Source organism: Terrapene carolina, unplaced genomic scaffold (assembly GCF_002925995.2).
Source record: "Terrapene carolina triunguis isolate 2854851 unplaced genomic scaffold, T_m_triunguis-2.0 Scaffold69, whole genome shotgun sequence".
In the NCBI taxonomy this organism is placed as follows: Eukaryota; Metazoa; Chordata; order Testudines; family Emydidae; genus Terrapene; species Terrapene triunguis.
In genome coordinates this window covers 62,657,821-62,680,931 of record NW_020664420.1, presented here as the reverse complement: position 1 = coordinate 62,680,931, position 23,111 = coordinate 62,657,821, and the positions used below count along the sequence as shown (strand labels likewise).

Genomic DNA, 23,111 nt, shown 5'->3' with positions numbered 1-23,111 from the left:
CTTTATTATTTTATCGGAGGGTTTCCTTCAGAAACAGTGTAATAAGCATCTCTACTTTAAACCGAAGCTCATTTCACTTCAAAAGGCTTCAGGCATTGAATATCATAGTTCAGGACCAAATCTGATTTTTTACCATGAGATTGAAGATTTAATATGTTAGACATTATTCCCTCCACCCCTTAATTTTTTCAAATAAATCCAAAATGTATGGAAGTTTGAAATCAGAATAAAAAGTGGTCAGACTCTCAATTTCATACTTTCCCAATTTTAAAAAAACAATATAGAAATAACCATACTTAAAAAAAAAAATCTCCATGTTATACACACAATATTGCAGGCTATGCAGTTGTGAAACAACTACACTTCTTGGCTTCTAGATATACTCTGCCTTTAGCCTTTTTACACACCTGAGATGTGTGAAAGTCTGTCAACTGCAAATAGAGTACAGACGACCTAGGGCCTGATCCTGCAACCTTTACACGCATTTTAACAAACCATAGATCAATGGAGGATAAAAGCCAGAGAACATGAGGTATGTCTAAGACATGCTGGATCAGGCTTTAAGTCTAAGTGCATTATACAACATATTTTAAGGTGACATCTCAAAATGAAATATTGATTTCTTCAGCAGTGCAGAAGTAACACACAACAAGATTTACATACAGTAATAATTTATTCTGAAATGTTCATTTTAGTTTCTGTTGAGACATCACCCACGTCTCATTAATAAAAGAGCAGCCATCTCACCTCAAATACCAGAATATACAACAAGTTACAGCATAGCAAAAATTCTACCTACTTTCAGATAAAATCTAGTTCAGGTAAAATAATTCTGTTCAAGGTTTTACAGTTACACAGATTTCCTTTTTTGCAGAACACAAAGAAAGTGTAAATTGTTACACCATAGCTATCTATGCACATTATGTGACCACAGAAATGTTAATCATTACTTCAGAAAATGAACCATCATTTCCATTCATGCAGAAAAGCAGGCTGGGAAAGCTTGTTCAGCAGAAACCATATTACTGTGAATTTCACAGCCACATGATTAATTATAGGGTTAGATGGATTCACAAATACCAAAACTGAGTATATTTTTTGCATAAATAATACCAATTTTTCCCTGATGTAGTTTAGTCAGTTTGTAATCTAGAAATGATTGAAACAGCAATATAGTTGTATCATCTCTATCTGTAAGTGTTCATTATTTCAAGACAAGCAATATTTAAAGGATCATGGGATGGGATGCTAATTAAATACATGTAAAACATACTGTACAAATATACTTGCTTGTAGCGATTTTATTCCAAACTATCAATCAGGTATCCCTCCAAAATATTACCAGTGAAGACAAAGTATACTATCAAATATGGCTTCCAGAACAAGGACCCTCTACAAGAATCAAACCTATTTACAAAAACAAACACAAAACCCCAATCCCCAGTCTTTTAAAGTTTCATTTGAAACAAAATTTCTACATAGCACTTGTAAATAATACATCAGGTTTTTTTTAATTTATTTAAACAGAAGTAACCAGGTAAGACCCAGAATGACGTTTAGGACTTTGAGTTCCACTAGAGTCTGTATTTTCAGTCTTTGAATCTCGTTTCTTTGTGCTGTTATTTACTGGTGTTGGTATCTGTGATGGCCGAGCAGAACTGTTGTCCGCACTGCTCTTTCGTGGACTTGGATTGTAGTTGAAAGGAGTCACTCTTGCTGCAACAGCTCCACTAGGTGAACTGTGTTTGCTTGAGCTGCTGGAACTGAATGGTGTACGTTCATTAATAATGCTTTCATTGGTCTCTGATGCAGGAACAGGATTACTCAGCACAGGTTTTGTTTCAGTTCCCTTCTTATCTGGACTATCTATCTGAATGAATGAATTCAGGCGATTTTCTAAACCCATTGTGCGAACAGGACCATTTCCATTCCCTGCATTTTGTTTTCCCTGAATATCTTTAGAATCTTTACCATTCACATTCCCCTTCTCTAAAACACTGTCAATAACTGGGGGAGTATTTCCAGTAGGTGATCGGCCAGATCTAGGATTATTAATAGGGCAGTCCTCAATCCTCACCCACACATCCTCAGTCTTAGAGACAGCAGGTGCCATCTGGTAAATTAAAGTTTTTGAATCAGCACCATTTGTAGCATCTGAAGAGGAATTATGAGAAGGATTACTCATTATTTGAGGAATTTCATTTTCCTTTATCTTTCTCCAAGTCCCTTTTGCTGGTACTTGACTTTCTTTAGTTTGTATGTGTCCAGAAAAAGAGCTTCCATGTTGCTTTTCATCTTCACTTTTTGCCTTTTCACTAGATTCCGAAGACGCAGACAGAATTGAAGAAGAACTTCCAGTTCTACGCCAAGTGCTAACACGAGGAAGCGATGAAGAATGCTTACTGTGCTCACGCTTCCATGTTCCTGATCTATTGATTGGCAGTCTAGATGGACTCTCAGAATGAGAGCGAGCTATATCGTGACGTTTTGCTGGTCTCCCATCATTATATTCTACAGAAGGGTTAAGATTAGGAGGTAATTTTCGCCAACCACTAGCCTGTACAGTTGAATGAGAAGATAAGGACATATCAGGAAGTGATGGACTTAAAACTGGGGTCTGTATTTGGGATCGGGTGGGAGAATCGGGTCTAGAAGGAGACAAAGATTCAAATGAAGCAGACTCTTCTAATTTTCTTCGTAGAGTTGGACTTGGAGTTTCTTTAATAAAAGTTGACTGGCGCACTAGAACAGGTCTCTCTGATCTGTCAGATTCACTTCCGCTGGATTTTGTGGATGACATTCTAGATAGTTCAACCTTTTTGTTTGAGCCACTACTATTAAGAATTTGGTTCAAACCTTTTGAGGCAGACTCACTTCTGGGAATACCACTGGCACTTTTGGGTAACCCTGTTTGTTTTGCAAGGTTTTGCTGGCTCATCTGTCTGCCTGGTGATGTGTATGACATTCGTCCTGAACCCGAGGACTTAGTTGAAGCTGTACTAGGAGATGAAGTCCTTGGCAGCTGAGATAGTTTGTTAGGAGGGCTTATACCATTTCTGCCTGGGGAAATGGAACTTCGACCTGGAGACTGCAGAGGTCTGCTTAATGGCTGCTGTTGAGGTCTAGAAGGAGTGGAATCTCTAGATCCTGACCTAGAAGGTCCTATACTTGACCCACCCTGTTGAGATGGCTGCCTAGTTATAGGACTTGGCTCTGATTTCACTGATGATTTGGCTCCTCTCGGGGAACTAGTGGAACTCTGGCCTTCATTGGGACTTTTGGAGGCTGTGTTCTTGAGTGGGGGCCCTTTTTTTGAAACTGGACTTGTACTGGAAGAGCTATTTCGAACTCCTGGAATGTGAATCATTGTCCTACCTCGTGAGATTGAAGGCATATTTGTTTGCTGGGGCTGCTTCAACTGGCTTGAAACTTCTGAATTAGAGCGAACTTTTCCTGTAATCATACTTTTATACACTTTCTTTCCTCCTTTGATTCCTTTATTTTCCGACTCTACTTTTTTAGTTTCCAATGTACTTTTCTCCCCTGGCTTAATAATTCTTGGACCTTTATTACCAGTAAAGGATTTTTCTTCTTGGTCTGGAGTAAGATGAAATGGTGACCCTAAAGAAATTCCAGATTTTAGTGAAAGAATGGAATCAGAGTCTGATGAAGCTTGTCTAGACAGTGAAGCAGCAGCAGCTTGGTGTAAGCTGCTAACTATAGAATTTGCACCTTCTTGAATAGCTTTCCAATCAAAGTTTTCTGAATCAGGTGAGAAACCATGCTCTGAATCAGGCCTCTGTATATCTCTCAAATCTAGTGTCAGGTCTTCTGCCAATATACCACCCATGTTTCTGGAACTATTCTTTTCACTTTCACTCTTGACTCTTGAGGGCTTTTTCTTTTTAGGCATGGCAGAACTAATGCATTCCTGCAAAAGGTCATCTTCTGAGTCAATACTAAGAGAACTAAGAGAACTGTTTCTAGAAAAACACACAGGTGTATCTTCAACATGAAATGATTTGGGTGCATAACCAGAAGCCTGTGGTCTATTTGATTCTATCTGTGAATCAGGAGGTTCAGTTTGTTTTGTAGGTTCACTTTCTTTGTTGTTGTTGTTTTCTTGATCAATATCACTGAGAGAACTCAAAGATGAATTGCGAGAAAAACAAACGGGGGTATTTTCGATGGCAAAATTCTGCATTTTCTCATCTGTAGCTGCACCTCTGTCCGGGATATCTTTGGATGGTTCTGGGAAAGGGGTTTGCTTCTGCATCAAAGTTTTAGGATGACTTCTGCCTGTTGGATGTTTTTGACCTTGTGTCCTACTAGTTGACTGCTGATTTGAAGTCTGTTCTGTATCAGTGCAAGCTTTGGTTTCTGTTTCCTTAGTTTCTTTTCCTTTTCTTAATTCAGCCTTCTCCCTAGAAAGGTCAACATCATCATCATCAAAGTCTAGTGAACTTAGTGAGTCATTCCGTGAAAAACAATAAGGAGTCCCCTCAATAGGTGTGTAATGATGAGGGGAATCAAATGCAAAGCTTCCTCTTACACGTTCCTCATTATTTGGAAGTTTATCATTAAAGTCTCTTGAGTTATTTTTGAAGTTCTGTTTCTTTGTATCTTTGTTGTCTGAATAGGTTCTTTCATTACTAAAATTACTTTTTGGCTCTATGTTTTTTCTTAAGCGTGGTCTGTACTCATTACTTTGGGGCATAGGCTTTACTGGAGATGTTAGCTTCTTTTTCTCACCTTCTGGTTGATTTTTACCACTTACAGATGAAGATGCTGATGCTTGTTGAATCTGATCCATTATCTTTTTTACCCTGAAAGGCTTGTGGCTTTTTCCTTTTGGCATAGCAGAGTTAATGCACTCTGCAAGAATGTCACCTTCTTCTGTTTTGTCATCATCCAATCCTGAAGTAGACACAGTTGAGTCTTTCCCTCTTTGAGCATCATCTGTACTTCTACCTTCGGTAGGAATGGTATCTCTCTTTTCAAATTCACCTGATTCTGCCCTTGTACCCACATTCTCCACATTGGCCAACTCATTTGGTGGTGATTCTATTGTGAGGTCACTCAGAGATGTAGCTGTTGAAAAATTTATTGGTGTACCTTCAACACAATACACACGTGGCATATCATCTCCAGGTGTAAAACTAACATGCTTTTGAGACTGCAATCTATTTTGTGAAGGGAGGAGTTTGTATACTGGCAAATGGCTTGGCTTCCTGGCTACAGGAGGAGGTATTTTTGAAGCAGTTGTTTGAGAAAGCTTTTTGGCTTTGCGTGAAGATTTTGTTGGCATAGCAGAAATAATACATTCTTCTAATATTTCAATATCATCATCATCATCAGAATCATCTAGTATATCCTTTTCTGTTTCAGTAGGCTTCTCTGCTTTCTTCTCTTGGTTATCCTTTGTATCTTCTGGCTGTTCAGATTCTGTTTCATTTCCATGGTCATTTTCATGAACAGGAGGCATTATTCTTAATTCTACATCTTTCTGTATAAATGGTTCATCAAGACTCAGAGCACTTAGGCTGGAGGAACAAGAAAATCCATCTGGTGTACTTTCTGTAGCAAAATGTAACAATGTATCAGCATCTGGCAATACCTGAACTCTTTGAACAGCTGCATTTACAGCTGCTTGTCTAGAACCAGACTCTCTCTTTTCAACATTAGGTACTTTACCTTTAGCCGTTTCTCTCTTTACTGGAACTGCTTGAGCAGGGGGTGGGGTTTTACTTCTACTTGGCGGCATTGTTTGTCCAGGGCTATCTGGAAGATCACTGGGGCTTATAATACCACTTACCATTCCACTGCAAGGCTCACTTTGAACAGAGCTAGCAATGGAACGGCTTTCAAAACTATCCAAGGAACTTACAGAAGTACATCTGCTAAACATGAGTGGAGTCTCCTGTACGTAATGTTCTGGTGGACTTTTAGGAGTCTGAGCACCGCTTTTTGAAGGAGATTTGGCACCTGAAGAAAATTCAACAGCTTTATGTCTAGATGAATCAGAAGGAGATAAACTGGAAGCCTGAAGTCTATTAGATTTTGTTCTAATATGTTGTGATGTTGATGGGACTTCACTAACTGCACCTTCAGTTGACAGAGTCACACTACTGTCTTTCAGTTCTGCTATCTGCAGAGTGTTACTGGCATCTGTTACACGGGTGGCTTGATCACGCCCTATTTCATCTTCAGCCGAGGACAAAGATGACAAAGAGCTACATCTTGAAAAACATATTGGTGTATCTTCCACACAATAAGTCTGTATAGTTTCCTGGTTGATGGAGGGAGTCTTACAGGAGGCAGGCTTCTGAGCATGACCCCCTCTCTGTGCAGCACTTGGATGAAGTTGGTTCTGTCTCTTTGTGCTAGCTGAAGGGACTGATGTGTTCCCACTACTTGATGAGATGTGATCAGTTTTAGTGCTTTGTACTGATGAACTCTTTGAAAAAGAAAAAGATGGCTTCTGAGAAGAGGGAGGAACTTCTGTTGAGTATTTCAGACTATAATCAATAGGTTGATCTACATGGTGCTCCTCTTCATTGTACTTTATACTGTAATTAGTTGGTCTGTCTTCTTCATCTTCATGTTGTTCCTCCTCCGAGTAACGCTCACTGTAGTTGGTTGGCTTATCATCATCGTAATCATCAACCTGGCACAAGGACTGGTTTACTTTCTGATTCATTCCATGAGTAGTGCCTATTCTGTTTTGTTCTGAACTGTTGGATCCTCTTGATCTGAAAGGATCTTGCTGGCCAAAAGGTGACTGGTATTTCATGTGATCATCACCACCACCTTCAGTATATCCAGAATAAGTTGTACTTTGACTTCTTGACTGCCTTTGTTCATTTTGTTTAATTTCATCTTCTATTATATGTTTAGGTCTTGCCCATCTTTCATTCTGTGAGGGGCTTTGCCTTCCAGAATTCAACTGTTCATCTGAATATTTAAGACTGTAATTGATTGGAGTGTCCAGTTCTCCATCATTGTCATCCATATGATTTGCGCTATGTATCTTGTGAGCTAAATCAGCTGGATATTGTCCATAACTGCAAAATTTACTTTCATCATCTTCAGAGTAAGACTCAATGGAAGGTTTCATTTGACCTCTTTTACCATAGCCATCACTACTACTGACGCTATTTAAGCTGTCATTTGAAGCTCTCTTATATTCCATTTTTGCATAAGGCACAGGACATGCCCTGTTTGAATTATCAGATTTAGGAAAGTTATAAGTGTTTGAATGGGCATGGGCAGTGGATGTTCTTCTTAATGCATTCCTGTCTTCTGTCAAGCAGTGAATTTCAGCTGTGGATCCAGAACTTCTGTCTTCTTGTGGAATATGCATATTCGTTACTTCTTCCATTACTTTGGCAATCTGAGCTGCAGCAGTAGAGATCTGCATTCCTATTCGCTTAGAGGCATTCCCAGCATTTTCTGTAGCTGGGTGATAGCTGCCTAATCCCATTGTTCTCTCTCTGTCCACACTTCTGTCCTTTTCAGATCGAGAGTTTTCTATATTTCCTCTATTCGATGAAGAGGAGCCAGGCAACAGTGTAGTATTTAAATATGGCGAAAGTACAGTTACGTTACTTGTATTAAAACTCTCGGCCCTGCAAATTCCATCATCATGTCGACTAGAATCCAAAACATATTCACTATACAAATTTTGCTTATGTCTCTGCTTATTACGGTGAGATGTTTTGGGGCTCAAATTATCAATGTTGTCAAAAGTCTCAGACAAATGCTGAGCATCTAACTCTGCTTCCAGTGCCTTTTGCTTTCTAACATGAAGAGAGGGTAAGCTTGAACCTGGAGACATAATATTGGCATCCTTATACTTTGCAGGCCTATTTGCCATCAGGTTCCTTAAAGCTGCAGCACTGCCCATAGCTATCATTTTGTGCTTTGAATGAATGAGGTTTTTGAGCATGCTAACTGCTCCCATATCCCACAATGCTTCCTGGTCCTTTGCATTTCGTGCAGAGAGGTTCCACAGGGTCCCACATGCATTACTGACTATTGTCAAGCTGTGTGACTTCAAATGCTGTAACAACGTTTGTAAGCAGCTGTTCTCTCTCAAGATTTGCCTGGAATTAAGAAGTTGAAAGAAAAAAAAAAAATCAATAAGTAGCATTTCAACAAGACAAACAAAAACCTATCAAGGCTGTAGCCAAATTTTGTCCTTAATCAAGATAATTAATATTATGATTTCTGCAGCACAAAAGTGTGTTACTTTTCCTAAACTAGAGTCTGAATATCAAGCAATTTCTATTGCCATTATCACTTCACTTCCCCCCCCCCCACACACACACCTTCCTCTATGTCAACAGTCTATTCCCAGGGGTTTCCTCTGGCTGACCAGATGGATGAAAATCCATGTTTGCAGGAGATGGTAATGTTACTATTCAGCATTTAACAAGCAAAACTGATCCTGCCAGGGGTGAAAGTAACTTAAAGGACTTACCGGTACGCAGGGCGGCTGGGGTCCTGGGCAAGGTGGGTGGGGGTGGCTCTGGGCCCTTGGAAGAGGTGGGGCTGGGGCCAGACTCGCCCAGCCAGCCCTTCAGTGCTGCCCGGCCCATGCCGCCCAGGGCTCCGGCGGCAATTTAAAGGGCCTGGTATGGTGTACCAGTAAGAAAGTGTCTGCCAGTACACAGCCGACCGTACCGGCAGGGCTGCTGATGGGGGGGGAAGGGGGAGGCAAAAGGGGCAGCTGCCCCGGGGCCCGGTGATTTAAAGGGCCCGGGGCTTGCATGGGCCGCTGCCCCCTTTACCCCCCCCCCCCCCCCCCCAGCGGCCCTGCCGCTACGGTCAGCTGTGTAATGACAGCGACTTTCTTACCGGTACGCCATAACGGACTGGCTTACTTTCACCTCTGGATAGTGCATTTACCTTTTCATAGACTATTACTATCTAAATGGATGGTTTTCCTCACCAAAGCCTTTAAAAATAAAAATCAACCTTGATTACGATACTTATTTGGTACATATAGTCACATTAGAACACTTCCTTATGAATTCTCTTGTAAATAAATTTCTGCTACAGAATTCAGATTTTCAGAAAAAACATGATGCTTGTTTCTTGTAAAACCAGATGGTGCATTTACCTGTGGTCCTCATTTGTAGCAATCAAGCTAGAAACATTCCGTAGTATTCCTCCTCCACTTTCAATGATGGCTAAAGTATTTGTTTGGCTTCGATAGGTCAATGTGCCAACTAAAAAGGCAAGAGCACCATCCACAGCACATATATCAGCTTTATTCTCAGTGCAATGAGCTGACAAATTCCATAAGGCACTCAACACACTTTTTAGAGTGGATTCCTATGACAAGAGTAAAAATGACACAATTAGACCTGGGGTTTTCAACATGTTGGCCATGAGCCTCTGGGAGATTCACAAACAGGTTTCAGGGAGGTCGCCATCTTTCTCCCATTTTCTAACTCTAATAGTTGCAAAGATAACCTTGAAAATGTGAACAAAGCATAAACTGTTTCAGTGATGCCTGCCTGAATCTGCAGATAGCCTGAAACAACAGCTCTAAGAGGTGTGAACTGCCTCACTGATCTCAATTGAGGCCCGTGGATTATGTAATTGAGTAGCTATGGAATCTGGCATTTTTCCAATTTGCTACAAAATTTGGAATTTTTGCCATGGAATTCATACTTTAGCTACATTCAGGTGCGTCCAGTGTTTTGCTTTCTGTCTTCCTGTAGCTACCTCTATTTCTCCAGCTTTTCACTAAAAAAGGGAATTAATTGGATTACAGTGCATACTGCCTGCACTGTTACATGGAGCCAGGGAACAGGGCAGTTGCAACTACCTTCTCTTTTTTACCTTCTTCTGTTGGTCTGCTGCTAGCAATCTAACTTTTTTGTCCAACAGATTCAGACCAAAATATGCACCAGAATGTTGGTCCTCTACCACAGTTCTTCAGAAGAGTTGTCAAAGTAGCTGGCAAAGGATTCTGGTAGCACTCTCGATTAATCACAATTAATCGCACTATAAAACAATAGAATACCAATTGAAATGTATTAAATATCTTTGGATGTTTTTCTACATTTTCAAATATATCGCTTTCAATTACAACACAGAATACAAAGTGTACAGTGCTCACTTTATGTTTAGTTTTGATTACAAATATTTGCACTGTAAAAATGATAAACAAAAGAAATAGTATTTTTCAATTCATGCAAGTACTGTAGTGCAATCTCTTTATCATGAAAGTACAACTTACAAATGTAGGCATTTTTGTTACATAACTGCATTCAAAAACAAAACAATGTAGAACTTTAGAGCCTTCAAGTCCAATCAATCCTACTTCTTGTTCAGACAATCATTAAGAGAAACAAGTTTGTTTACATTTATGGGAGATAATGCTGCCTACTTCTTAATTACGTCACCTGAAAATGAGAACAAGCGTTCACATGGCACTGTTGTAGCTGGCATCACAAGATATTTACGTGCCACATGTGCTAAAGATTCATATGCCTCTTCATGCTTCGGCCATCGGAAGTGCTTCCATGCTGATGACACTCATTAAAAAAATAATGTGTTGATTAAATTAGTGATTGAACTCCTTGGGGGAGAACTGTATCTCTCCTGCTCTGTTTTACCCGCATTCTGTCACATATTCATGTTATAGCAGTCTTGGATGATGACCCAGCACATGTTGTTCGTTTTAAGAACACTTTCACTGCAGATTTGACAAAACGCAAAAAAGGTACCAATGTGAGATTTCTAAAGATAGCTACCGCACTCGACTCAAGGTTTAAGAAGCTGAAGTGCCTTCCAAAATCTGAGAGGGACTAGGTGTGGAGCATGCTTTGAGAAATCTTAAAAGAGAAACACCTCGATGCAGAAACCCGAACCACCAAAAAAGAAAATCAACCTTCTGCTGGTGGCACCTGACTCAGAGGATGAAAATGAATATGCGTTGGTCTTCACTGCTTTGAGCAGAACCCGTCATCAGCATGGACGCATATCTACTGGAATGGTGGTTGAAGCATGAAGGGGCATATGAATCTTTAGCTTATCTGGCAAGTAACTATCTTGTGATGCTGGCTACAACAGTGCCATGTGAATGCCTGTTCTCACTTTCAGGTGACATTGTAAACAAAACGAGGGCAGCATTATCTCCTGCAAATGTAAACAAACTTGTTTGTCTGAGCGAATGGCTGAACAAGAAGTAGGACTGAGTGGACTTGCAAATTCTAGAATTTTACCTTGTTTTATTTTTGAATGCAGTTTTTTTGTACATAATTCTACATTTGTAAGTTCAACTTTCATGATAAAGAGATTGCACTATAGTACTTGTATTAGGTGAATTGAAAAATACTATTTCTTTTGTATTTTTACAGTGAATACTTGTATTCAAAAATAAATATAAAGTGAACACTCTACACTTTGTATTCTGTGTTGTAACTGAAATCAATATAATTGAAAATGTAGAAAGCATCCAAAAATATTTAAATAAATGTTATTCTATTATTGTTCAACAGTGCCATTAATCGCAATTAACTTTTTTAATTGCTTGATAGCCCTACTATCTTTACATCCATTGAATTCTTCAGAAAAAAGCTATGCATTCACAGAAATCAGAAGACTCATTAAACAGCAACACCATTAAAAAAAGGTCTGATTGTCATCTTACTTGGAATCGCTAAATAGTGGAAGCTGCTAAGCCTCATAAATAGGGAAGCAGTGACTGTACTTTGTGTTTGTGGGATCAGTTGCTGCCAGTTAGTCAAAGCAACTCCCTTCTCCAATGATCTAGTCAGCTGATGTATTCATGAAATGGCTGCAAATATTTGGGAACAGACATTTTGAAAGTTTAGGAGACCCTGTACTTAATACAACTAGAAGAAACTACCAATGTATCTTCTTCTGCCCAACTTTTAATATTTGCCCAGCATGAGTAGAAAGGATTCCTACATAGGGACTTCCTGTTTTTCTGTCCAACTCAGTACATGAGATAAGGGAAGAAAAGTCTTTGAAGCCTTCCTACAGTTAGTTCTCACAACCGGGTTGAATTGGCTTTGCTTTTTTGTTCTTTGCACTGAAGGTTTCTGAGATATGACAGGGAACACATGCATAGACTAATGACTAAAATCCTATCTACTCCACTACAAGCCATTCGGACATTTCGTGTAATTAATCATGAAGCTTTGATAGCAAAGAAGATTTCCAGAAGCAATGAAAAATGTACTCGATGAGGCTGTAAAAGCTGTGAACTTAATTAAAGGTAAACCCAACAATGCACACATTTCGCTATTTTATGTGAGGAAATGAGCACTCAAGATCAGCAGTTCCTCTTCCACAATAAGGCTTTCATGGTATCAAAGTTTTGGATCACTTGTTTGATCTTAGAGACGAGACAAAGATTTCCCTTGACAAATAAGGCTCTGATCAGCATCAGCTTGCTCTGAAGGATTCTCTTCAAGGGCAAGATATGACATGGATTCTCAACCCTAGGGGTCAAAACTCCCAGCATGGTTCTGAACAGATGTCAGGGGTCGCAACCACCCTGCCCTTCCCACATTGTAAAATGGGAGAGAGTCTTGGCAAGGTCTTGGAATGGAAAAGGCAGAGAACCACTGGATGAGACTATTTTAGATAGCATTTGCTCCTTACATCCTTACTCTAAAGTGTACAGAGATGAATCTGTAATTCAGCAAGAGAAGTAATCTAAAATTCAACAAACTAGCCTTCCCTCTATCTTTTAAATAGTTATGGTATTCTTGACAGAAAATTAACAATTATTTGTATGTGACGAGTGATGTTTTTAACATGACAATATCTCCTTCTGGTGATTTAAAGTCTAAATTACAATTAACTTATAAATATACAGCATTTATGCCATATTTTAGCAGTAGTGGTAAAGCACGCATGAGTAGTAACTTTAAGGGAATAGCAAATGTTTATTTTAGCTTGTCTTTCTTACCTGAGAAGTAAGAAATATCATACTATTTTGATGGAGGTTGGCTGAAATGTTGTTGAAGCCAGTAGACATGATGGTCACCCTTTATTCAGGATAAATGTAAGAAGCAGCTAAGGTCCTTTTTGGAATAAGATAGCTGAAACAATCATCATCCAAAACACAAACTACAAGCAAAGCCGGTTGAAAACTGAGCTATGCGGCTGGAGGGGTTTTGCTGAGTATAATTTGATGGAGGTGCGCTAGCCTGTGAGTAGAAGTTCCAAAAAGCATTCAAAGAGCAGGCAGAGAGAAGCAGCCAAATATGTCAATTAGACAGCATGAGAAGAACTGAAAACATGGTCCTGAGAGAAAGTGAAGAGAGGGAGTTTTTTGGGCAGTGTGCTGGCTTGAAAGAGTCTTAGAAACATGAGCAAAGGAACTGTTTCCTGTTTGATTCTAACAGTGTTTGGGGAAACAGAAATTTGTGTACATTTTTTTGTAAATAATCAGGATTGCATCAAAGTAGTACCTCACTCCATCATCAATTCTTCCTCCTAATGGAAACAACCCGCAATATCCCAAATACTGGATACCCACTACAGTCAAAAAGAGTAGCAATAATTTTTCTGTTGCATACAAAAGAATAGGAAACATTCATACAGTCTCTTGAAAATATATCACACAATAGTCCTTTAAAACCTTTACCTTTTTAACTTCCAAAGCACATTCCATCAATGCTTTCACACTTCCAACTTCACGCAAAGTCTTTTTACTGTTTACATCTGCTCGCCAGGACAAATTCCTCAAAACACTTGCAATAACCTGAAAATGTAAAAGGAAAATAATGTATCGATATATTTATTTCTTTACCAGATTACCATCACTCCCTTAATAACCTCTGGATGCCAAGAACAAGTATGTATTCCATTAACAATTGCACTTTCTCCAAGGCTGTACCTTAAAGTTTGTTTTTGTTTTGATGCCTGTCTTGGGCTCACATGCAAATACAAAGCTTGATATCAAAATGTATTTGTTTGGTGTCAGTTGTGTGTGTGTATTTTTTGTTTTGTAAAAGAAAGAAATATTTTGTAGGGAAGGATGGTCTAGTGATTGAGACATTGGACTGGGATTCAAGATCTTAGTTCTATTCTTGCCTCTTTATAGCTTTCTTGTGTAACCTCCAGCAATATACTTAAATTCTCTTTTCTTCAGTTTCTCCATTTGTAAAATCAGGATAATATTTCTCTACCTCATATAGCTGTAGTGTGGCTAAATTTATTAATGTTTACACAGCTCTTTGAGTTCTTCTGATGGAAAGTGCTAGAAGTGAAAAATTCTACATTTTAATATAATATCCTCAAACTACGAATGGGCATACAATATTAGATCAACAATCCATCTAGTTCAGATCCTATCTCTGAGACCAGCTTCTACCAGATGCTTCAGAGAAACATGCCAAAAAAACCAAACAAAACCAAAACGAAAAAAACCCACACCATAGTGGACAATTATGGAACAAACTAACCCTATCAGTTAATACATAGTTAAGCCCTGAAGCATGAGAATTTATATCCCTTATTATAAGCAGGGTTAGTAGCACTGCCTATTATGGTTGCCCAACACTTCCCAGTTTAAGACCCTGTTTTCAGTTACTTTTAACTTTCAAAAAACTGTTTGGTCTCAAATTTTCCATGCTGGGTGTCTGCCTCAGGTTGAATTTTTTGGGGGGGAAATTTCAGCCAAAATGGTTCAGCTATTATTGAGAATAAGGGTAGGGAAAATAACATTTTTCAATGTTAAAAAAAAATTCTGGTGAACTATTCTTTGGGGGACAAAGTCCCCATCCTTTAGTGCAGGGACCTGAAACTTGGCTAGGGATGGCCTATGTGACAGAGATGTGCCTTTTTGCTGTACATGTGAAAATTCATTTGACTGTGGCCAAGTTTTAAACCTTTGAAAAAAATCACAGTTCACACATACTCAGTAGAGACTTGTTAGAATTTATCAGTTAAAATCTCTGAAGATTCCATCCTCACTGAGCATGCTTGAACCTTTCACAGCTCCTAGTGCTGACCAGGCTGCGCATGCACCATTCTCACAGCGTATGCTCCATCCCCTCACAACTCCTATGTGTAACTAAATTGTGCATGCACCATCCCCACAGAGCAACTGAGCATGCTCCTTCCCACGAATGCAAGAGCTAAGCAGGATTTGTGATGTAACTGCTCCCTCCAGTTGCCAGGGGCTGCCTCTCTTCTGTTCTAAGTGCCTCCCTACTTGTGCCCACGTAGTAAGAAGGAAAAGGAGGAAGCACAAGGGGGCATATATGCACAAGGTATTTCCTAACTTTTCAGTGCTTGACTTTGCCACCTTAATGTTCTTTTAATGAAGTTGTTGTGTGTAGTAAAATATATCAGATACATTTAGCTATGGATGTTCTTACTATCCATATATGTGTAATCCATTTTTGAGTCTTGCGAAGCTCTTGGCCTCAGTGATATTTTATGGCAACAAGTCCTAGAGGTAATTATGTGCAGTTTTTAATTTGTTATTTTTCAGTTTCATTGACTGTTCCCTTGTTCTTGTATTAGGGTAAATAGGAGTGCATAATTTACCTTCTTTATACCATTCATTATTTTATTATACCTCTCCCATATCCTCTTACTGGTCTCCTTTCTAAACTGAACAGTCCCTATCTTTTCAGTTTCTCTTTCTACTGAAGTCTTTCTAGGCCTCTAAGGATTTTCCTCACCCATCTCTGGTCACCTTATATTTCTGCAATTTTATCCCCTCCCATAGGCTGACCAAAGATAAATTTAGTATATTAGGTGATAGCATTTTAATAGTTTCAATATTATTTTCTATCCCATTCTTTATATCTCCTAAAATTTTGTTTGCTCTTTTAACCATTGCTGTATACTGAGAAGTCCCCACAATGGTGTCCAGCACTTTCCCTCTGCCCTGAATGGTTTCAATTAATTAAAAACCTAGAAGTATATGAAGATTTGAAAATATTTCTTCTAATGTATATTCCCCTGCATTTGTCAATACAAAATTTCATCATGCTGCCCATTCTTACTTTTGTTAGCTACTTCTGAATATCCTCACAGTCTTCAGTAGTCTTGACTAACCTAAATAATTCTGTTATCTGCAGACATTGGCATCTCACTGATTCCCTGTCCTAAAATCAAATCAGGGGACATCTCATTGTTACCCTTTGTTTGTCTCAGCCACTTTCTCATCTACAATTACTTAGTTTCTTTAATAGCAATAGCTTGTAAGGAACTTTGTCAAACGTTTCTTAACAGTCTAAATTAACTCTATCTACCAGTGCTTCTTTCTCTTTATAATTCTTCAAATGCATCAACAAAACAGTAGATAAATAGAATTTTCCCTTGCAAAGGTCGTGCTCATTTCTTCCTATCATATTTCATCTAGGTGGTTTATTTTTAATTATCCAACAGTTTTTATGGTACTGAAGTAAGGCTTACTGGTCTAATGCCCAGGATCACTTGTAGCACTTGCTTTAAAAGAGTTATTTAGAAGATTTGTATTAACTAAATTTTTTTCTTTACGTGGTACAAAACATTGGGCTAGATACTTTGGTGCAGCATGGCCACTTCGTAACAAATTGCTAGCTGGTTCTGGCCACAGAGCCTGCATATCTGATGCTGGGAGAATCACCCAGTCCAGTGTAAGGGGGATTTCTTCTTTGGAGTAGAGGCTTCTATACCACCATTCACTTGCTGTTGGCATAGGGGAAGTCTAAGAGGACAGGAGGCCTGACCATGCTGTCCCCTATATTGAATTCATTCCCAGCTGCAATTTCAGTCCCTTAGCGCCATTAGCAGACAGCTAAACAAGCACTTAGGCAGCTCTAACTTATCCCAGACAAGCACTTAGGCAGCTCTAACTTATCCCAGGAAATCAGACTTCTAGTCAATGCCCCCAAGATCAGAAGCCTAAAGGTGACCTTTATATCATTTGTACTGCATGCAGTTTTGCCAGAAACCAGAATTTAGTCCATGATTATTAGGCTTTTATATGGTAACAAAGATGTACACAGCGCTTTATAGAAGACAGAGACACATCCCTGCACCAAAGAGCATCTAATTTAACACAGACAAGACAACTAAATCAAACACAGAACAGCAACTGAGGATAGAGAGAAAAGTGTTTTTGAAGGGAAAGAGAAAGAGCTCTTCGTGGACAGGGCATGGGAAACCTTAATGAAATCAACCATGAAAGGAGGAAACGTAGAGACCATTAAGGATGATTGGGAGGAAATGTAAGAAGGAAATCAGAGCAGAGATGAAGAGTTCAATATAATGTGATGGAAGATATAGCAGGTCACAGTGAAAGGATTGAAGGTGGGGCAACTTCTCCTTCTCAATGAAAAATTACCTGCTGCAAGTCTTCACTTTCAGATTTTAATTGGGCAACAAGCGCTCTCATGCAGCCCTTCATAGAACACAATGTAGCCTGTTACCAAAAAAAAAGAGAGTCTATTAAATGAAAGATTAGGCAACTTGATGGTGCAGTGGCTTAATATATTAAACTATTCACCTGTGGCGCTCTGGGTTCCAAAACAGCTTAATTATCTCAGTCTTCCAGCAGTAGACATTTGATCCACATCATAAACCACTAAAAAGTTTTGTAAGCACTATACTATCAGCCTCTATTCTGGGGAGATCTGCAAATGGCATAGCTATACTAATCAGGGATCCAAGTTCTCCCTCCCTGATAACAGGTCTCAGACGAGACCTGGAAGAGTTTACTAGCCCTGAAGGCATTCACAGTGTTCCCAAAAAATACTGGGTACTTTATTTGCTACCTAGACCTGCCAATGCATCATTACCCGTTATCTATTTAAATTCTACCTATAGGTATGTTTTCTCCTGATTATAGTCCCCCCCCCCATCTCCTGCAGCAAATAATATTTTGAAGCAGATCATCTTGACCTGTCTGAGAAAAAAAATGACTTTTTAAAACTAGTAACTAAAAATTATGCAACTTGCACCAGAAATTAATCTAATGTGCCAAGAAAAACAATATACATTTCTTAAAACAGAAACAAGAATAAAAATAATAATATACCTTGCCTAGGAAAACAATACAATCTAAATACTGTAATAATTTAGATGTTTTGATATAGACATGGAAATCCTATACTTACAGGATAGTCAAGAAGGATATACACAGGGATTAATAATTGAATTACATCCCACCTCCAGCTTTCCTTTTCTTCCTATCCTCCTGAGAGTCTTTCCCCTGGAAAACACTTAGCGCCCTCCCCCCGTCCCTATGGGAAAAGGTAATGATTTATAACAATACAGTATATGGTTTATGTACAATATGTTGCTTAATATTGTTAAGTCTGTAATAAGATACATTTCTACATGTGCCAAGACAATGTAATTGTAATGTCGTCTTATAAATGACCCAAATATTAATAAATAAAATGTTCTTCATTTCCACTAACAAAAATATAATTCAGTTCAGAACTTCACTATTCCTTGGCTGGACAACTCTTGCGTTACAACACTCAGCATCTGGGTATATGCTGTAAGATCAGTAACACTGAAATTACTGCATTTACTGTTCAAATGATTTTAATAGCCAACATTTCATAAACCATTTCACTTGTGTTAGGGATTAATGCTTTATTCTATTTGAAAGATGGGATTGAAAGCTTTCAGATTATATAAAGCATTTGTTTATAGTTCTCTCTCTTCTTGAAATAGCTTCCACTAGCAATGTGTCTAATTTGAAGCAAGAGGAAAACAGCAAGATGGTTATCAAAATGAAGTTATTTTAAAGTTCAATATAATATCTTGCAAAATTCTGAGGCTAAAAATTAATAAGGGTTTGTATCACTTGAAAGTGAGTCACATGATAGATTTCCATTTTTCCCTTTTCATTATTTATTTGAATTAGCACTCGCTACGTCCTACACACTTTTCAAACACTTAAGAATGATGGTCCATCCTTCAAGACGCTTACAATTTAAGGAGATTTTCCAATTATTTTTCTTTTTTAAAAATGGTTTATTTAATTCACATAATGAAAAATATTCTTAAAAATAGTATAGGTAATATAAAAGCTGTTATGATTAAAACACAATCTGGCTTAACACAGCAAGGCACATTTCCACTGTTTAGTTTTGTTTGTTTGTTTTACACATTTCAGTCAAATAGACAGACAGATTTTAAATTTGACAGGTAGGATAGCAAAGCCTTTAATAAAAAGGGACCCATTTGTCCTGAGGCTTTATCAGAGGCAAATCCACATGCCCACTAGTGAAGTAGTTGCCCTCTTTACTGAGGGCATGTTGTAACCCTAAGAACACCTCAAGGCCAATTGGCAAAGGGTTCACTGTTCTGTAACAGTAACTCCTATCAGGCCTGACAAACTCAGCACACTGCTTTCATGGTATTTACCCATAAATGATGTAATGTACAAATTAAATGAAAGCCAGGATCATGCTGATCATTAATATCACCATGAAATGAATGTACAGATACTATGTAAAAAGTTATATATGCATAATGAAAATATGTTCCTAAAGTTTGAATCAAGGCAGGATTGACAAACAGATTTCTTCCAGACAAAGGATGTATATTCACTTGTCTGCCTCGGTTCACATGTAAATTAAGCATTGTAAGCCAATGCAAGGGAAGCCCTGTTCACATAGGAAGTCAACATGAGGATGTGAAGTCAACATGAAGTCAGCACACCAGGGAATAAACCCTGAGGGGTCATCCTGTCTCTGGGGACCAAAAATGGATTATGGGGGATAAGGAGAAGGCAAAAGGACATCTCTTTATTCTGTATCTGATAAAGTAATAGGGCAGGGTTATTACATTCATGAAAATGGGATCCCAAACTGCCCAGTTAGGAGCACTGTGAAGGACATTTAGGGGAGAATAAACTGGTTTTAGAGGGTTAGTCTGTTAAAGTTAAGTCTCTAGAAAGCATGTACTGATTTTGTTTTTATATGTAACCTTTCTGTTTCCATTATCCTTACTCACTATCCCTTAAGTCTTAACCCTTGATAACAAATTTGTGATTGTTTCACTATAAATATATCTCAATGCTATGATGTTATATAGGTGCTGATCCTCACTTGACTGATACAGGCTGGTATGTACACTGTCCCCTGGGGGATAGAAAACCTGGTATTTCTGTGGGTAGCCAGTTACAAGGGCTGGATGTCACAGGGGAACACTTCAAAAGGGGCTGGGGGTGCACCTATTGTTAACCTACAAAGCAAAGAAAGGGCTAGAGGAGATTGTTTGGGTGGCTAACAGACTGGAGGTGTCAGGGAACTGATTCCCAATTAAGCACCAGCAAGTCTCTCTCACTGGAGACAGAGCTAGTAAGGCAACTCACAGTCCTGGGCACTCCGAGAAGTGTCACAGCTGTGTAGCTTCAACCAGATTCAGTTGCCTCAATCCCATTGCAAATTAGACAAAATGGTGGACATTTTGAGTAAGGGGAAATTATTAATATAATGGGAAAGAGAAAATAATTTTGCTTAATTACAGACTAATTTCCTTAAATGTACACAAAAAGATAGTTACCATGAATTTTTACTATATGAAAAGTGTGAAGGATAAGAAATCAGCCATTTGTTAGCAAAAGGGTTGCAAAAAGTGATCAGACTGAAAATTTTCTAAAGTTACCATTTCTTAATTTTAATTCAAACAGTTACAGCTTTAATAAAAAATCCACAGAAAATTCAATCTTTCTCAATAGATTATGTGTTGTAAACTTGGGGAAGATAAACTGTATTCTTCATACAAAAATAAAACAAAGAGGATTAATCTCTGCTTAAGTGACAAACTGAATTCAACCTCATTTAATAAGAGAGGAGCTATTATGCTTATAATGTAATTTACAGTCCTTGTTGCATGTTAGGAGTAAAGTACAATGGCAGAGTTGTTTGGAAAATTCTGCTCTCTGCCCAGTTTCAGTATGCTACCCCTAGAGATTCTCCCTCTCACTCTAAGAACTAAAATTTAAACTCAACTCTCTAATAAAAATATTATAAAATTAAAACTAGATGCAAATCTAATTTAAAAACCTACCTTGTTTGCCACATCTCCAAACGTCAAATTTGTTAGAGCCATTCCAGCATACCGCCTTAATGTAACACTGTAGTGGTCATTTGTAAGCCCATACATTTCACAATCCACTTGCAACAGTTCTGCAATAGCCTGCAAACCCCCTACATAAAGAATATAATTGAAGTCAATGTTAGGAGTACAGTATTTTAGTCTTCCTTCTCCAAAATGAAGAGACAATCGTAGTAGCAAGTTAATTAAAAAACATTAATACCACATGCACACTAATGTCAATTTCTGAGACACAGTCTCAATTAAGAACGTATTTTAGGCAGCGCTGGAGGTATCACCTACTGCTGAGGTTGCAAAACACTTTCCATTACAAGACACTGTTTTCAGTTTATCGTAACTTTACTAAATGTTTACCATTCAGGCTGAAATTTACCATACCATGTGTCAGCCTCAGATTGAATTTTTTTGGAAAGTTTCATATAAAATGGTTCAGCCATTACTGAAAATGAGGATAGGGAAAAATACACCATTTTGCCCATTTTAAAAATTTCTTACAATTAGGGCTGTCAAGCTATTAAAAAAATTAATAGCGATCAATCACACTGTTAATAATAGAATACCATTTATTTAAATATTTTTGGATGTTTTCTACATTTTCAAATATATTGATTTCAATTACAACACAGAATACAAAGTGTACAGTGCTCACTTTATATTTATCTTTGATTACAAGTATTTGCACTGTAAAAAACCAAGAGAAATAGTATTTTTCAATTCACCTAATACAAATACTGTAGTGCAATCTCCTTTTCATGAAAGTTGCACTTACAAATGTAGAATTATGTACAAGAAAACCTGCATTCAAAAATAAAACAATGTAAAATTTTAGAGCCTGCAAGTCCACTTGGTACTACTTCTTGTTCAGCCAAATCACTCAGACAAACAAGTTTGTTTACATTTGCAGAAGACCATGTTGCCCGCTTCTTGTTTACAATGTCAGCTGAAAGTGAGAACAGGCATTCTCAGGGCACTGTTGTAGCCGGCGTCACAAGATATTTACGTGCCAGATGCACTAAAGTTCATATGTCCCTTGATGCTTCAACCACCATTCCAGGGGACATGCATCCATGCTGATGACGGATTCTGCTCAATAACAATCCAAAGCAGTGTGGACCGACGCACGTTCATTTTCACTATCTGAGTCAGATGCCACCAACAGAAGGTTGATTTTCTTTTTTGGTGGTTCAGGTTCTGTACTTTCCACATCGGAGTGTTGCTCTTTTAAGACTTCTCAAAACATGCTCCACACCTCGTCCCTCTCAGATTTTGGAAGGCACTTCAGATTCTTAACCCTTGGGTCGAGTGCCGTAGCTATCTTTAGAAATCTCACATTGGTACCTTCTTTGCATTTTGTCAAATCTGCAGTGAAAGTGTTCTTAAAATGAACAACATGTGCTGAGTCATCACCTGAGACTACTATAACATGAAATATATGGCAGAATGCCGGTAAAACATAGCAGGGGACATACAATTCTCCCCCAAAGAGTTCAGTCACAAATTTAATTAGCGCATTATGTTTTAACGAAAGTCATCAGCATGGAAACATGTCCTCTGGAATGGTGGCCGAAGCATGAAGAGACATACGAATGTTTAGTATATCTGGCAAGTAAATACAGTAACTCCTCGCTTAATGTTGTAGTTATGTTCCTGAAAAATGTGACTTTAAGCGAAACGATGTTAAGCGAATCCAATTTCCCCATAAGAATTAATGTAAATAGGGGGGGTTAGGTTCCAGGGAAATTTTTTTCACCAGACAAAAGACTACACACACACACTCTATAAGTTTTAAGCAAACAATTTAATACTGTACACAGCAATGATGATTGGTTGAGGTGGTGAAGTCAGAGGGTGGGATATTTCCCAGGGAATGCCTTACTGCTAAATGATGAACTAGAACAGCTGAGCCCTCAAGGATTAACACGTTGTTAATGTAGCCTCACACTCTACAAGGCAGCACAAATGGAGGGAGGGGAGACAGCATTGTAGATAGAGACACACACTGTGTGTGTGTGTGTGTGTGTGTGTGTGTGTGTGTGTGT

The 23,111-nt window shown here is 38.4% G+C and overlaps 1 protein-coding gene across 1 annotated transcript in view; it reads right to left on the bottom strand.

The window, feature by feature from the left end:
• Positions 1–654: 654 nt before the first annotated feature.
• Positions 655–23,111, bottom strand: part of APC (APC regulator of WNT signaling pathway) — a 127,693-nt gene continuing 105,236 nt past the window's right edge. The window contains exons 11-15 of the mRNA XM_026649200.1: positions 21,025–21,164; positions 17,339–17,416; positions 13,640–13,756; positions 9,125–9,339; positions 655–8,105 (exon numbers count right to left, since the gene is read on the bottom strand). Coding sequence (XP_026504985.1) covers positions 1,520–8,105; positions 9,125–9,339; positions 13,640–13,756; positions 17,339–17,416; positions 21,025–21,164 — 7,136 coding nt within the window. The 3' untranslated portion in view covers positions 655–1,519. The remainder of the gene's footprint in view (positions 8,106–9,124; positions 9,340–13,639; positions 13,757–17,338; positions 17,417–21,024; positions 21,165–23,111) is intronic.